The 17458-nt window shown below is 38.5% G+C and overlaps 2 protein-coding genes across 4 annotated transcripts in view; one reads left to right on the forward strand and one right to left on the reverse strand.

The window, feature by feature from the left end:
- si:ch211-14a17.10 (putative leucine-rich repeat-containing protein DDB_G0290503) overlaps positions 1–3117 on the reverse strand; it is a 28531-nt gene extending 25414 nt beyond the window's left edge. Inside the window, exons 1-3 of one of the 3 annotated variants that reach the window (XM_020045541.3) lie at positions 2950–3117; positions 2680–2771; positions 2469–2507 (exon numbers count right to left, since the gene is read on the reverse strand). In XM_020045541.3, the coding sequence (XP_019901100.2) occupies positions 2469–2507; positions 2680–2771; positions 2950–3112 (294 nt within the window). In that variant the 5' untranslated portion in view covers positions 3113–3117. The remainder of the gene's footprint in view (positions 1–2468; positions 2508–2679; positions 2772–2949) is intronic. The other 2 variants (XM_010889311.5, XM_010889301.5) reach the window with 2 other exon arrangements.
- A 9845-nt stretch (positions 3118–12962) lies between these two features.
- LOC105021529 (zona pellucida sperm-binding protein 3) lies at positions 12963–15596 on the forward strand. Its single transcript, XM_010889276.3, has 10 exons — positions 12963–13083; positions 13202–13368; positions 13451–13554; positions 13653–13744; positions 13821–14001; positions 14826–14931; positions 14999–15084; positions 15177–15268; positions 15342–15417; positions 15493–15596. Exons 1-9 carry the CDS (start codon positions 13005–13007, stop codon positions 15404–15406), a joined length of 972 nt encoding a protein of 323 aa, XP_010887578.1. The 5' UTR covers positions 12963–13004; the 3' UTR covers positions 15407–15417; positions 15493–15596.
- The last annotated feature ends 1862 nt before the right edge of the window (positions 15597–17458 follow it).

Consider the following 17458-nt stretch of genomic DNA (forward strand, 5'->3'; position numbering starts at 1 on the left):
AACCTTTACTTTGATGTAAATCATACAATTACATTTTGTACACATTTTCTAACTTGGAAAATTTGTATTATATCACAAAAACTTTTACAAAAAGTATCATAGAAACTTCATTCATAGTTCGAAATATTCTCCAGTAGGTTGGAAAAGTTTTCCAACCTTTACATTGATCAAAATAGTACACTTTTTAACCCAAAAACATTTTCAAAAACTATAATTTCATGGTCAAAATATTCTCCAGGAGGTTGCACAACTTTTACAAACTTTAATTTGATGTAAATCATACACATTTTCGAACTTTGAAAAATACAGTATTCATTAAAATTACTATTATATTGTAATTACCATTTTAAAAATTATCATAGAAACATTTCATGGTCAAAATATAAAATCTTAATTTCATGGTCAAAATGTGTATAAAATCTAAGTGTACGATTTTGATATAATTAAAGGTTGTAAAGGTTGTCCAGCCTAATATAGAATATTTTGAACTTGGAATGAAGTTTCTATGAAACTCTTTAATAACTCTTTGCAATAAAACAGTTTTTCAAAGTTTGCAGAATTTTCATGATTCTAGTTGTGGTTTCTGGATCAAATCAAAAATTGTAAAAGTTGTCCACCCTAGTGTATAATATTTTGACCATGAAATGTAGTTTCTCTGATACGTTTTGAAAAAGTTATTGCGATATAATAGTAATTCTCAGAGTTAGAAAATGTGTATAAAATCTAAGTGCACGATTTACATCAAATTAAAGGTTGTAAAAGTTGTCCAGCCTACTGAACAATATGTTGAACTTTTCTATTATACTTTTTGTAAAAGTTATTGCATTAAAACTGTGTTTTTCAAAGTTTTAAAATGTGTATAAAAGTTTAGTGTACTATTTTGATCAAATTGTAGGTTGTAAAAGTTGTCCAGCCTCATAAGGAATATTTTGAACTTGGAATAAAGTATCTATGATACTTTTTGAAAAGGTTATTGCAATATAATAGCGTTCATCAAAGTTAGAAAATGTGTATAAAATCTAAAAGTTGTCTATTTCCATCAAATTAAAGATTGAAAAAGTTTTGCAGCCCACTGGAGAATATTTTGAACTTGGAATTAAGTTTATATGATACTTTGTGAAAAGGTTATCGCGATATAATTGCGTATTCCAATGTTAGAGAATGGGCATAAAATCTAGGTGTCACGCCTTCCGCATCCACCTCCTCATAGTCCGGGCCAGGCATTCTCTCTCTCCTGTCTGTCCATGTATGTGGGGCTTTACCCCACTACCCCTCAAGTCTCCGCACCTGCTATTCATTACCTCATCAGCGTGCCTATATATACCCTGGTTTCCGTCTGTCCGGCGCTAGATCGTTGTTTTTCACTACTAGATATTAACATTCCCAGCCGCTCCAAACCTTAGTTTGAGCACCCAGTTTAGTTGTTCCTTCCAACTAACCCTGTTTAATCCCCGTTACCAAGACCCACCTTACCCAGCCTCCAAACACCTCCAACTGCCCACCTGTCAGCCACCTGCTCTGCCTACCCGCTGTCCTGTCTGCCTCGCCCTACCTACTTACCTGCTTAGCCCCAACCACCTAAGCCTCTTTTTGATCCACAAAAACCCTTTATTACTACTATTACTGTTTAAACTTTTACTACTACTCCTACTACTAATCCTCCTCCACATACTCCCTATTCCTTCTACTACTCCTCCTACTCCTCCTTCTACTCCTACTACTCCAACTCCTAATCCTCCTCACACTCCTCCTGCACTCTTATTGTTACTAATACTCCTCCAACTTGTACTTTTACAACTCATCCTACTCCTCCTTCTACTCCTACTACTCCAACTTCTAATCCTCCTCACACTCCTCCTGCACTCTTATTGTTACTAATACTCCTCCAACTTGTACTTTTACAACTCATCCTACTCCTCCTTCTACTCCTACTACTCCAACTCCTAATCCTCCTCACACTCCTCCTGTAACTTGTCCTACTCAACATCTAATACGGGTAATATTCCTAAACCTTGAATACTTTTAAGTCCTCTAAGACCTGTAAAAAGTCTAACAAATCCAACATGTATAATGATGGCAATACTTTAAAACTTGCCAGCCACAATTTTTTTTAATGAAAAATTACCATCTAGTTTAGAGAATAACAATCGTAACACAAGTGTGACTGTGTATGGGAAATCTTTTCAACATAACAACATGTTAACATAACACAAAATATTTTAGCATAATGATAAAAAAAATGGCAGTTACAACTGGTGTTTGGATAGTTGTAAACTCATACAACTATTTCACCAATACAGAGGGGGAAAAATTAGCTTCAATACGTCATACGCCATAAATCCCTGAAAATAAATAACAAGCTGACACCAAAGTTACTTTCCGACACCAAAGTAAAACTTTGTGATCAACTGTGCTTATTTGTCTTAAAAAGGCAAACGTCAATATGTTAACACGAAAATGTAACTCACATCTACTTCATAATCGATGAATCCATCTGGTAGGGAGATCTGAATGTATGAAAAGGGGAACAAAATAACATGTCACTCTTGCCTTAATCTAAACACCAATTAAATGATTGTTATCTGCCAAGGGGGCCAATCATATATGCTACCAGAGAAGCCCCAAGCATTGTGAAAAATACAAAAATAACATTGTGTAAATGTATTTTGGAGCACTTACATTGTACTCTGTGAGGACTGTTTGTATATCCGTTACACGAGTTTTAGACCCCTTTAATTCTCTTTGGATGCGAGGTCTCAAAGCATGGCTACCTGAGGTATGACAAACAATACTATACATTAATTCAGATATTTAATGACTCTCCCTAGCAATTGAAGCAACACAACGATGTGTATGTATTGGCTACTATTGCAATTATCCAGTTGTACAGTATCTTTTCCATCTCTGCTTGAAAATAGTATGAAGCAAAACAACTCAAATGAAGCCTACCATGTCTACTCAAAGAATCCTGAAGGAGACAGATGAGAAGGAGGCAAACTAAAGTTGTCTTCATTCCTGCCATTATTCTGTCAGACTGTTGTCTGTCAGAGATTTGCACTCTTTCTAGAGTCATCCAGCTTTTATAGAGCAGGCTAATGTTAACTTTTTTCATCCAAGGTGGAGTGGGAGGGTAAAAAAATATACTCTCCAACAAAAATAGAAATTGTGTAATTCCCTCCAATTTCCAAATCACAACAAAAAAGAGAACCAGCCCCCCCCAAAAAATCATAACAAATAGCTCTATCAGCAAATGATTACAACAGGAATCTATCCAAAGTTCAACTGACTGTTTGTGCGGTAAACTGAACTTCAGGCAACTGTCTGGATGCATTAACCCATTTTAGTGGATATGAGCCATATGGGTGTTAGTTAAGTTAAGAAAACGATCATTTATGGGAAGTTGCACTGCTGGCATAGGTCAATAAGGGACAAACAATCCCTGTTTATTGATTTAAATTCCTACTTCAGCCCATTTCCAGGTATAAAAAAACATCTGCTTTTTGGTATCGCACAATATTTCAGATTATAATTCAGTTTGGCGAAGTGGGTATAAATGGATCTTGTCATAAAGATCTGTTATTAACTAAATTGCATACATTTAAATTAGCAAAAATCACTGAAAACACTACTTGACAGGCACCAATATGAGGCATCTATGCACAAACGTCTCTATGTTTTTTGTGAACAACACGAAGAGTAGCTGCAGCTTTGCAACATAAAACTGCATTCATACTTGGGATATTGTTATTTAACAGGAACATCTTTAAAATATAAGCTTGCTCAAGCTGGTGTCAGAGTGACATATTGGAGCAAAACTGTAACAATGGATCAATCCAGAGTCTATTTGATTCTAGACTAGGTCAGAAGTATGACCAGATGGACAAGGACAGGGACAGCAACGGGCCCCCCAAACCAGGTACTCCGCAGGTGTTGACCAGGACCTCATCTCCTCCTAAAATGTAAAACTGGAGGAGACTGAGAAAAGTTAGAAGTGCATTCCTCATATCCCCCAGCACAATAATATAGCAGCGTAACACCTTGGAACTGAGACGGGGGGGGGGTCCGGCGACACTGTGGCCCTACCCGGGGGAGGCCACAGTGTCGAAAGTTAAAAGGAAAAGTTCAGAGGAGGATTCATAGGTCACAGAGGGGCTCAGCCCAGTAGAACTTGTAAGACCTTGTCAGCAGAAATATGAAGAAGTAATACTTACAAAGAAAGATTTTCCACTGTGACATTGGATTGATATGAAAAGGTGAATAGTTTAGCTGGTAATAATTCCCTAGCCCTTTAATGGTGAGACACTGCCCTGTACATCATTGTCGACAGTAAAATAAATAGGCTTAAGACTTATGCCTTCATCATACCTGCTGTGTCATTTCACTAAAGGTTCATCACATTTTAAGTAGCTATTTAACTACACTTAACAAATAAATTGGGTCATTCCACAAACATTTTATGATTTGGGCTTTTTCAAGCAAAAGAAAGGCCTTCTAGGCAGAGTTGCAAAGAAAAAGCCATATCTGAGACAAGCCAATAAAAAGAAAATATATAGATGGGCAAAAGAACACAGACACTGGACAGAGGAAGAACTCTGCCTAGAAGGCCATCATCCCGGAGTCGCTTCTTCGCTGTTGACATTGAGACTGGTGTTTTGCAGGTACTATTTAATGAAGTTGCCAGTTGAGGACCTGTGACGCGTCAGTTTCTAAAACTAGACCATCTAATGTATTTGTCCTTTTGCTAAATTGTGCACCTGGGCCTCCCACTCCTCTTTCTATTCTGGTTAGAGCCAGTTTGCACTGTTCTGTGATGAGAGAAGTACAAATCGTTGTAGGAGAGTTTCAGTTTCTTGGCAATTTCTCACAAGGAATAGCCAGCAATTCTCAGAATAAAAACAGACGAGTTTCAGAACAAAGTTCTTAGTTTCTGGCTATTTTGAGTCTGTAATCAAACCCACAATTGCTGATGCTCCAGATAATGAACTAGTCTAAAGAAGGAGTTTTATTTCTTCTTTAATCAGCACTCTGTTAGAACAGTTTTCAGCAGTGCTATCATTATCGCAAAAGGGATTCCTAGTGATCAATTAGCCTTTTAAAATAATAAACTTTGATAATCAAACGTAACATGCCACTGGAACACAGGAGTGATGGTTCCTGATAATGGACCTCTGTACGCTCATGTATAATCTTGTTTCCAAAAGACTTGGGACACTGTGGAAAATGTCAATTAAAACAGAATGCAATGATGAGCAAATCATTTAAACCCATTCAACAGAAAATAGTACAATGACAACACATGAAATATTAAAACTTAGAAATGGCATTGTTTCTTGAAAAATATATGCCCACTTTGAATTTTATGCCTGCCATACATTTAAAAAAAGCTGGGATGGGCAACAAAACACAGAAAAAGTTGTGTAATGATGAACAAAACCTTGTGGAACATCTAACAACTATTTAGGATAATTGGCAACAAGTTAGTAACATGATTGGGTATGAAAAGAACATTACAGAGAGGATGGGTCTGTCACAAGTAAAGATGGGGAGGGCTTTACCACTCTGTGAAAGACTGCACAGGCAAATAGTGCATCAATTTAAGACTAACTATTCTCAACATAAAATTGCAGAGAGTTTGGGGATCTCATCATCTACAGTACATATTATCATTAAAAGATTCAGAGAGTCCGGAGAAATCTCTGTACGAAAAGGACAAAACCGGAAATCAATATTGTATGGCTGTGATCTATGGGCCCTCAGCCAGAACTTCATTAAAAAGAGACACGATTATGTTGTGGAAGTCACTGCATGAGCTCAGGAACACAAACAAAAACATTGTCTGTATATCGCTGCATCCACAAATGCAAGTTAAAACTCTACTATGCAAAGCAGAAATGAGATATAAACAAGATCCGCCTTCTCTGGGCATGAACACATTTAAGATGGACTGAAGCAAAGTGGAAAACTGTCCTGTGGTATGACAAATCAAATAAATTATTTTTGGGAATCATGGACGCCGTATCCTCCCGGCTAAAGAGGGACCAACCAGCTTGTTAACAGCGCACAGTTCAAAAGTCAGCATCTGTGATGGTATGGGGGTGCATTAGTGCACAAGTATGGGTGACTTGCACATCTGTGAAGGCAGCATTAATGGTGAAAATACATACATATATACAACACATATATGCAACATATGCTGCCATCTAGACAATGTTTTTTTAGGGAAGGCCTTGTTTATTTCAGCAAGACAATGTCAAACCACATTTTGCACATATTACAACAGCATGGCTCCGTAGAAGAAGAGTTTTGGTGCTAAATTGGCCTGCCTGCAGTCTAGACCTGTCAACAATTGAAAACATTTGGCGCATTATGAAAAGAAAAATACGACAAAGGAGACCCAGAAGGGTTGAGCAGCAGACATTCTATAGCAAGCAAAAATGGTAAAACATTTCACTTTCAAAACTATAGCAATTGGTTTCCCCAGTACCCAAAAGCTTACAGAGTGTTGTAAAAAGAACAGGTGATGCAACACAATGATAAACATGCCCCTGTCCCAACTTGAAATGTGTTGCTGGCATCAAATTTAAAATGGGCATGTATTCTTGCAAAAACAATAAAATTTCTCAGTTTCAACATTTGATATGTTGTCTCAGGTTTTTATTTGCATTTTATTTGCAACTTTTTTGGAAAGAGGATACAGTATCCCACAGAACAGAGTACACCCCTCACATTTTTGTAAATATTTGATTTTATCTTTTAATGTGACAACACTGAAGAAATGACAGTTTGCTAAAATGTGAAGTAGTAAGTGTACAGCTTGTATAAAAGTGTAAATTTGCTGTCCCCTCAAAATAATACAACACACAGCCATTAATGTCTAAACCTCTGGCAACAAGTGAGTACACCCCTAAGTGAAAATGTCCCTCTTGGGCAAGGAGTTCACCAGAGCTTCACAGGTTGCCACTGGAGTCCTCTTCCACTCCTCCATGACGACATCACAGAGCTGGTGGATGTTAGAGACTAGGGGTGTGCAAAGCAGCCAGTATTTGTATCTGTATTTGTTAAGGGGGAAAAAGTATTTGTATTTGTATTTGAGTAAAATTCAAAATAGGCGTAAAAATTCCGGGTTTTTTCCCGTTACACTTCTAATTTACGTTATAGTGTAAGTATTCTTTAATTAAATCTATTATAATAATTATGGATATGGAAATATTGGTTGATATTTTTCCATAAATCCAGCAATGAACATGTAACAAGGAACGTCATTGAAAATAAAATAAAATAACAGCCATTACCTCATCCATGGTTAAACCAACAAATAAATACCATTTGTGAACATTATGAACCCCACCACCACCCGTCCTTGTTGAAGGACGCTGAACTCGGGTTCGGCTCCACCCCTATTAGAGACCTTGCACTCCTCCACCTTCCATTTGAGGATGCCCCACAGATGCTCAATAGGGTTTAGGTCTGGATACATACTTTGCAAGTCCATCACCTCAGCTTCTCAAGCAAGGCAGTGGTCATCTTGGAGGTGTGTTTGGGGTCGTTATCATGTTGGAAAACTGCCCTACGGCCCAGTCTCCGAAGGGAGGGGATCATGCTCTGCTTTAGTATGTCACAGTACATGTTGGCATTCATGGTTCCCTCAAGGAACTGTAGCTCCCCAGTGCCGGCAGCACTCATGCAGCCCCAGACCATGACACTCCCACCAACATGCTTGACTGTAGGCAAAGACACACTTGTCTTTGTACTCCTCACCTGGTTCCCGCCACACACGCTTGACACCATCTGAACCAAATAAGTTTATCTTGGTCTCCTGTAATCCATGTCCTTAGTCTGCTTGTCTTCAGCTAGCTGTTTGCGGGCTTTCTTGTGCATCATCTTTAGAAGAGGCTTCCTTCTGGGATGACAGCCATGCAGACCAATTTGATGCAGTGTGCGGCATATGGTCTGAGCACTGACAGGCTGACCCCCCACCCCTTCAACCTCTTCAGCAATGCTGTTAGCATTCATACGTCTATTTCCCAAAGACAACTTCTGGATATGATGCTGAGCACGTGCACTCAACTTCTTTGGTCGACCATGGCGAGGCCTGTTCTGAGTGGAACCTGTTCTGTTAAACCGCTGCATGGTTTTGGCCACCAAAGAACTCATCTTCTTATAGCCTAGGCCATCTTTATGTAGAGCAACAATACCTTTTTTCAGATCCCCAGAGAGTTCTTTCCTATGAGGTGCCATGTTTAACTTCCAGTGACCTGTATGAGGGAGTGTGAGAGCAATAACACCAAATTTAACACACCTGCTCCCCATTCACACCTGAGACCTTGTAATTACCACTTACGAGTCACATGACACCGGGTAGGGAAAATGGCTAATTGGGCCCAATTTGGACATTTTCACTTAGGGGTGTACTCACTTTTGTTGCCAGCGATTTAGACATTAACGTTTTCACACGTGAGTTTCAAATATTCCTTAACGGCCCCCCAGCGTGAGTTTTTTTTGCTTGTGAGTTCAGTACTCACTCAGAGTTCCAGAATATGAACAGTCACCTTGCCAGGTAAGGAATACTACATACATTGCATTGCAAGCTTCTCTCATTGACTCAAATTCAAAGAGCTGCAAAAGCTGATTGATGTGTAACTGTAGCTAGCTAGCAAACGTCAGCTAACCACTAGCTAACAAAGCGTGACCTGTAATTCAGTGCAGTGAAAATAAATAAACTACATGAAAAGCATAGTGGCGCCCACAACGGGTAACGTAACTTCTAGAAAGTTTTTACACAATGATTTTGACCAGTTGTCAGCTCTTCCAGGAAATGTTAAGATGCTCTATAGTAGTCGCTAATATCATTCGTTTTTGTGTATTATGTTCATTGTAGAAACATATAACTGCTAGTGTTGGCTGTCTGTTGGTACGTAAGTAACACTTCTTGTCCCGATCTTAAAGCTTGCTACCTGGTTAATATCATAGTGTGGTCTTGAAACAATTACAATTAGGAAATAAAGTTATAAACACTGTTTGAGCTAAATGTGAGTAAATAACAACGCGGTCTGACCAGCCATTGTTACGTCACTTACACCTAGGCGTTCTAATCACACCGGTGTGATCGTACGCTTCAGGGACCACTCTAGCCTGATCACACTGGTGTGATTGTATGCGTCAAAGGGTTAATGGCTGTGTGTTGAGTTATTTTGAGGGGACAGCATATTTACACTGTTATACAAGTTATACACAGTGTCATTTCTTCAGTGTTGTCACATGAAAAGATATAATCAAATATTTACAAAAATGTGAGGTGTGTACTTACTTCTGTGCGATACTGTAGATATTCCATTGAAAATCAGTTGTTTACAGCTTTTCATGTCCTGTTTTCATTTTCGATTTTTATGTTCTGTTCCGTTTTTTTCTGTTATTTAAGTCCTCCATTCTTCCTGCGCCTGTGTTCTCTCTCCATCAGCAATGCACACTTGTATTTGGGGAGTTTCTCCCATTCTTCTCTGTATATCCTCTCAAGCACTGTCAGCTTCATTTTCAGGTTTTCCAGAGATGTTGGATTGGGTTAGAGCTGAACCACTCAAGGACATTCACAGACTTGTCTTGAAGCACTCCTGTATTGTCTTGGCTGGGTGCTTAGGATCAATTTCATGTTGGAAAGTGAACCTTCACCTCAGTCTGAGGCCTGAGCACTCTGGACTCAAGGCTCAGTCAGTACATTGATCTGTTCATCTTTCCCCTGAACCTGACTAGTCTGCCAGTCCCTGCCACTGAAAAACATCCCCACAGCATTATGTTGCCACCGCCCTGCTTCATCATAGGGTTGGTATTGGTCAGGTGATGAGCAGTTTCTGGTTTCCTCCGGTTTTCCTCCAAACGTGACCACGTTTTTGGGGACCTTCAATGATACAGATTTCTTTTTTGGGATCAGTCTCGTTCTTAGGTATTCCTTTAACCTCATGGCTTGGGATTTGCTGACACACAGTGTAAACTGTGGGACACTGGTGTGTGCCAATCCAAATCATATCCAGTCAATTGGATTTACCTCCAAAAGTTGTAGAAACATATAAAACCAATAAATAGAAACAGACGGACTGCAGCCCGGGTGGTTGGGGAGGCAAAAACTGGTGTGAATACTTAGGTAAATGTTTATTTTTTATTTTTAAGAATGTCAATAAAAACATTTATAAAAAACAGTTTTTGCTCTGTTATTATGGGGTATTGTGTGTAGATTTATTAAAGAAAAATGTATTCAAAATGTGAAAAGGGGAAGGGTCTGAATAGTGAATTTCCTACAGAATTTCCTTACTTGGTAAAATAATTGTCAAGACGAATTTGTTTCTGGAAATTTCTAGAAAGTTTCCTCTAACTCTGTCCCTTCTTCTACTGGCTCCCCACTAGCACAATAAACTATGGTTTCTGGAGTATGTATTTCTGCTTAAGGAAGAGCACCTTTAATTAATCTGCTTTCTCTGATGGAGCTTCCCATGTCTGGAACACACCGCCATCAGACCCATACAAATGCACCACCTATCACACCTTCACAACAAACTTGAAGACATGGATAAAGGCCAATCAGACTTGTGAACATAATCCCTAGCTGTGTATTGCTGCTTTCCATGTTGTCAGTAGCTTTAGAGGTGTGAACACTGTTGTTTTTATGTATTTTATTGCTTGTTGTGCTATTGCACTGTCTGCATGCTACGTGATGCTTGTCCTTTTTTGATCTGCATGTTCTTATTGGTTGTCTGTGTTGAAAATTTGCTGGCTGGCTAAAACCGGAACCTTTTCTGAAACATTGATTAATGAGCACTGTCCCTGTAAAAAATATGAATACAAAAAATACAAAAAGGGCTTCATAAAAATAATTTTGATTGATTGATCTAATGACAGGTCAATTTTTGTAAAGCATGAGTGCTGAATGGCACATTAAATGTTGACCAGCCTTCAGAGGAAATCTAAGCTGAAGTATAAAACTAGGTATTCAGCTTTATCATTATATAATCAATTCTGTCTTTTTCTTGATTGTAGCATAACGAGAGGAAACTGTTCTGTCTTTTGGTTTTCTTAAAAATATATATCTCTTTGGTAATCAATTTGATGAATGTACAATTTTTCAAGAGACATGTTCCAATGCCATCTGCAGCTCTTTGGATTCTGGTAAAACAGCCAGTGACAAAAAAACACAATAGCATAGTCCAAAATCATTATTTTACCAATAGAAGAACTGAGGGAAAATCCACGAGTTACTGTGAGATTAGAAACTAATAAATACTGTTGTATACATGGGGGGATAGTCCCCCCAATGTGGTTGCAAGTGTTCATTTTGTCAACAAAAACAGAGACAAAATAATCGTTAAACACTTTTATTCAATGGCAATTGAAAAGACGATAACTGACAAAATAGATCAAAATATATTTACAATAGTTATATTTTGGTTGACTAAAACGAAACTGAACGAAATTATGTGATAAGTCCTGACTGACAACTGGACATGATGTTTTTGGTCGCAGTGCAGGATGGACCGGCTTTGAGCGATGTTGAACCGGATGTGAGCAGGCCAAAGAGTGGCGATGCGCCTGATGCGAGCCGGCGGAGGGTACCAACTGGACGGACAGAAACATATTAACTCTCTAAAGGAGTCTACATTTCCCTTTCTTAAAATATATATATTTTTTGGTCATATTATGTTTTTTTTGTGTTCGTTTTTTTACATAAAAGCGCAATAAAAACACAGGGGAGATAAAAGAAAATTTATGTTCGGTAAATATTTAAGAGTTGGGAGCCGTGAGTCACCCACTCCACCACTGCACGCAAAGCACCATATCACTATGACAAATTCATACGGTGCTATGCTGCAAGCCTGCTGTCATAGTTTCATTCCTAAATAAAAAATAATAATATTTTTTTTGATGGGCACGAGTGATATTATAATTCGACTACATTTTGTTTTCTGTTAATTTGTATTAATTGCAATGCCATTATTGTTTGGGAGGGGTTAGCATATCTTGTTTTTTTTTATGTAAGTATCCTAAATAAAATATATACATGTCTATTTGTGAATATATATAAAATATATACATGTCTCTTATTTTTAAATTGGTGGTGTAAAAAAAGTACATCTCACAATGACAACAACAGGACAGAAATAGTCTAAATAAAAGGAAACGGTCAATGTTTGTCACAGGAGTCTTCCAACAATCGTTATTATCTTTCACTTGATAAGACAGTTTTTTTCCGCATAGTAACATAATTTAGCGTTTAAAAGATATTGTTACAAACTAAAAATAATCTGACATTTCTGCGGGGGTTTATTTTACTTATATAAAAAAAAACACAACATAGGCGATAGGCTGTTCTAATGAGCCAATACTCAAGTGTCGTTTTGGCATATTGAAAAAAAGTCAAACACTTATGTCCCCCAAATGTCGAAAACAGTTCAGCCAACCCTGAATCTAAACGATCATTACAGAAAGAATACATATTGTCATTGGATTATAGACCGTTCATAATCATAATTTCCTTCTTGCTCAACATCCCACTCAACGTCATTCAGCTCTCATCCTTCCTGCTTAACATGCCGCTCAACATCACTCAGCGCCCGTCCATCACACTGGAGCTAATCCATCCGGCGCTGCATCCATCACACTGGAGCTAATCCATCCCGCGCTGCATCCACTCCTGGGCTCCCCTTAGCGACGACATCTAGGTGGGCGTACTTGACGTCCGCGTCGCGCTAGGGTATTTAACTTCCTTCAACAATCTCACTTTTCTTTTTTTTATTTCAATGAGTGAATAAAACATTTGAAATATCATTGATAGAAAAAAAACCCAGCTTATCACTTTGCTTAATTATCTGTGATTTTGGATGAGTGCATAATAATTTCCAAATCAGTAACTGATTGCCTGCAGCTGGGGATTTTTAACAGCTAACAGGCGTCGCATGGCAGCAGTTAACTCAATACCTAGTTGGCAGGTATAGGGCCTATAAAAACGTCTCTCCCTCTGAATGGTGACATTTAGTCAGGAAATGGCTTTCTTTTTGTTTAGTGTAATTGGCCTTGGCCTGGCTGTTGCAGCACAGGAAGGTAACTGTTTTATTATATTTGTTATTTTTTATTGAAGTAACCTGTAGCTGAACTTTGATATCAATGCTGTGAAATTTTTTTGAGACTAAAATTGGAGCCCTGATTTTCCTCCTGTCAGATATAAAGGTAGAATGTGGTCCTGATTCAGTCACGCTGAGATGGAGGGCACTTCGGGCACAGATAGACCCCTCACTTCTCCTGCTGGGAGACTGTTCTCCTAACAGCATGTCTTCTGGGGAGGCCATGTTTCAAGTGGAACTTGGTGACTGTAACTTCAAAAGAATGGTTAGGTTTCTGAGAGGCTGCTTTTTTTAAATTTGTATTTCATTTTTTAGATTAGGGTTTCTAAACTCTTCTTCTCCTACAGGTGACTGGGGATACACTGATGTACATGAATGAGTTAACTTTTACATCGGCACCCAAACCTCATGTTAAAACTTTCTCTTACCCAGTTGTTTGTGCATATGAAAGGTAATTTGGCTGCATGCATCCCCTAGGAATACATCTGTTATGTTTATTGATGTTGTACCTGCTTTAACACCACATGTTTAATTCATCCTCTGTCATAGACCTGCAGACTGGGAGCCTCCCATGTTTGAGCCAGTGTTGTTCCATACATTTGGTCGAGGAGATCTAGTCTTCCAAATGGAACTTAAGAAGGGTAGGTTTGAGACCATCTGTAAGCTTCTAAAGACTCAACTCCTGTAGACTTACAATTGATCATGTGTTTCCTGCAGATGACCTCTCTGGACCACATTTGTCCAGGGAATATCCCTTGGGATCATTCATCCACATTTCTGCAGCAGTGGAGCAGAAGGTCCATCAGCCCTTGGCTCTGTTCTTAGAAGAGTGTGTGGCAACTACAACACCAGAGCTAGGGTCTGAGGGCCTGGTGCACCCAATCATCACCAACAATGGGTATGTTAAACTGGGCTGTAATGCCATTATGCTTTCTTTGCCCACAGGCATTGATGTTCCCTACTTGCTTTGCCTGTTCTGACTCCTATAGCTACATTTTAAAGCTGTGAAAGATTCAACAAGAAGTTTACTGTTTGTGTTTGTGCACTCTAAGTGTTAAAGCCAGGCCCCATAAGAGTCTGTTCTAAATTGGCTGAGACAGTGTATGAATTGTTGTGAAGGGATGAAAATGTGTAAGTGGAATTAATTTGTCAGATGTACACAGCAAGTTTATTTTAACCAATGTCCTGTGATCTAGCAAGCTTCTTATGCAGGCAAGTTTCCCTTGTTAGCTAGTTAGTTGATGTTACTGATAGCCTCACCGATATGTAGTTAATTCTACATTGTCCGACAAACTGCTTGCTTCAGTATTTTTATTATTTAATGTAACATCTTAAACTTGCTGCCCCTAAATTGAGGGCAAGTGTTATGAAAGCAGGCTGTAGATCAACAGATCTTGTATCATTTGAAATCAAGAACACACAATTTTTGCTTGCAGCTACTGGAATACATTTCTCTGCTGCAAAGATTAGCCCCATCCCTTTGGATGGAAACCTGTATTGTTGACCCCAGATTAAGTTTTATCTCCTGGTATGTTCAAGTGAATGGATTTAATGCTAGACTGCATGAATAATTCCTAAATGTGAAGTGGTTGGAATGTAGTCCACATGGCCACTCCCTTGTTGTCACTTGTTGCCTCAAACCACCTCAACCAGACTTGGCTAATCAACATGAAGATTCAAGCATTTTAATTATTCCTGATTCATCAAATGTTCTACCATCAGATGCCTTGTGGACAGCAAGACTTCAAACTCAAAGTTTCAACCAAGACAAGAAACTTCAGAACTCAGTCTTTTTCTACAAGCTTTCAAGTTTGCCATTGGAGAGGAAGTATGTGTACTCATCTATATTATTGACATTCTGACACAGAATGTACACTAATGTTTGTTTTTCTTAGGTCTATATTCACTGTAAACTTTTGGCCTGGGACCCCACTGCCATTGACACCAGCAAGAAGGCCTGCCACTATGTGAAAGGGCATGGGTAAAAACTAACAGCATATAGGTTCGCTAGACCTGAAAATACTAATCTTAAGAGATATTAGTTAACTTAATGACTAAATTACTACTTTTCAGTTGGGAGCTTCTTGATGACCCCTACCATAGTACAGTCTGTGACTGCTGTGACTTCAGTTGCAAGTCCCGTACAAAAAGGGGAATTGAAACAGGTATCTTTGCACCCCATTGAATTTACTTGTCCAAGAGCATTGGAATGGGATGCGTCTGACATGTTTCTTCTAGGGATGCTACAAATGCAGAATGCTGTCCTTGGACCCCTCATAATCACAAACAATTCACCATCCTAAAGATTGACCAGGTTTGACCTTACCCCACAGAGTATTAGACTTGTGTATGCACAGACACGTAACTAACTCTTAACTATCTGTTTCAGGTATGAACCTGAGCCATACTGAGCTACACAGCCAACTACCCATTCATCCCTGATTCTGGAACAGCGACAGTTCACTTTCTCTGAAATAAACATTCAATACTTTAGTTGTGTCTCTTATTGAATCACACTTAACAAAAGCTAGGTGAAGTGTCCAACTATTTGAGGCTGGCCTTTGGGGAAAAATTGCTTAAATGTAATTAACCAATGCTTTGTGTATGAAGGGACTACAAAGTAACAGTTGTGTATTTCTGGGTAGGTGAGTCATTAGCTTGCAAATCAAAGGACTTAAGTTATGCCTGGGTTGAGCAGGAGCTGGCATTGAGATAATATGGGGGAGTTGTCAGTGGGTAATGGGTGACAGAAATGGACTCCTAATGGTATTAGAAGGGTTTGTTGGTTTTCCCAGGTAGGTACATTGTCCTGGGTAGACCATAAATGGGAGATTTATTTTTTGTGAATGCTCATTTGTTCACATTCTCTATCAAGAAAGTGTACAAAAGTTCTTTTTTATTTTTAAGATTGGAATTCAGTTACATGTGCATATATAAGCATCTTTATTTTGAACAGAAAAAAACATGATGCATTAAACTTAATGGTTTGGCTCAGCAATTGAAATCTACCTGCCAATGGTTATTTTAACAAACTGATGCATAATTTTCACAATTTCTGCAGAAAACCGACATTGGCAACTTCAAATGTTTATATAGAGTTACAAGGACGTATTCTATGTAAGTTCTTAAATATGGAATATTGAACATGTAATTTCTGTGTCCTTGTCTAAAATGTTGTGGTCATATTTTAATGGTATTTCACTCTCTCGGAATTCTGAGAGGTTGTGTATTTTGAGGGTTGTACGTGAAAATGAATGCTGCAAGCGAGAGGTGTGCCTTATACTCTTGACCAATCAGTTACATTGGAATTGCTACAACCAATAGGCTACCATTGGTAGAAGTCCATCAATCAAAAGGAAAAAAAAAATTCTCTGCAATTTTGTAAACTGTAATGATCTACAGCAGTTCTGTGAGCTGTTTCATTTTAAAGTAAAATTCATCTTTATACTAATGTAAATAGGAAAAAATAAACCCAACTCCTGTGATTGATGTGCTTCTGTTTTTGCACATTGCATAATCTCGCAAAATGAAGTACAGTTCAAAATCTTGTATCCCAACAATGAAGTACCCCTGACTGCAGTGTTGCAGTTTGGCCAATAAGGTATATCTGCAGACCGCAAATCGGGGGCGTTACTTAATATGGGTGTTCCTGAATATTAAGTTACGCCCATTGCTTGGTTATATGTGATACAGTAGAGGGCCATCATTAGGAGATTGATGGTTGAGAATGCTGCTTATTGCAGTTACAGTACAGTTGATCTGAGCTCCACATGTTACAAAGTGAAATAGGCCTCCCTTTTGCACAAGTTTATACAGGATTACCATTTATGCATTTTCCATAGATTCAACATATTAAACAAATGTGAACATGCTGTGTAAGATACATTGTGCAGTGGACCTGTGAGCAACAACTTCAGTGTCAGCTAAACTGTTCTGAAGGTCCTTTGCCGAGACCTGTGGGTTCTGCTATGTAGATCTGACTAGTTTTCATACAAATTATTGTAATGGTTTCTCCTTCCTTTGACTTGCACTGTTCAATTTAACAGCATTGATCTAGACAGTTGAAATTGGTAACTGGATGTGTTGAATTTTCTATAGCCTGTTGCAGAAAGGTGGCAAGTTTCAATTTGCATCATGTAGAGGTCAGGTCAACATCTGTTTACAGAAATATACATTTTTCCAGGGGTGCTTGGAACAAGCTGTTTCTAAACTGTTTCTTTATGTAATGTGTATTCAGCATTGCCCATATTCTGTAGTCTTTGGTTTCATCCTATCATATTGTATGGCCAGGTGAACACTTCCAAAACACTGCCCAGTTTACTCTTACTAAACAACTGATGTTTCTTGTCTCTTTG

Source organism: Esox lucius, chromosome 3 (genome assembly GCF_011004845.1).
Source record: "Esox lucius isolate fEsoLuc1 chromosome 3, fEsoLuc1.pri, whole genome shotgun sequence".
Taxonomy (NCBI): Eukaryota; Metazoa; Chordata; class Actinopteri; order Esociformes; family Esocidae; genus Esox; species Esox lucius.

Bases quoted from the DNA above. Each gene is read 5' to 3' on its own strand.
- LOC105021529 (XM_010889276.3), top strand. From the start codon at position 13,005: ATGGTGACATTTAGTCAGGAAATGGCTTTCTTTTTGTTTAGTGTAATT. The intron at 13,369-13,450 runs GTTAGGTTTCTG...CTTCTCCTACAG, and splicing joins ACTGTAACTTCAAAAGAATG to GTGACTGGGGATACACTGAT. The intron at 13,555-13,652 runs GTAATTTGGCTG...CCTCTGTCATAG, and splicing joins GTTGTTTGTGCATATGAAAG to ACCTGCAGACTGGGAGCCTC.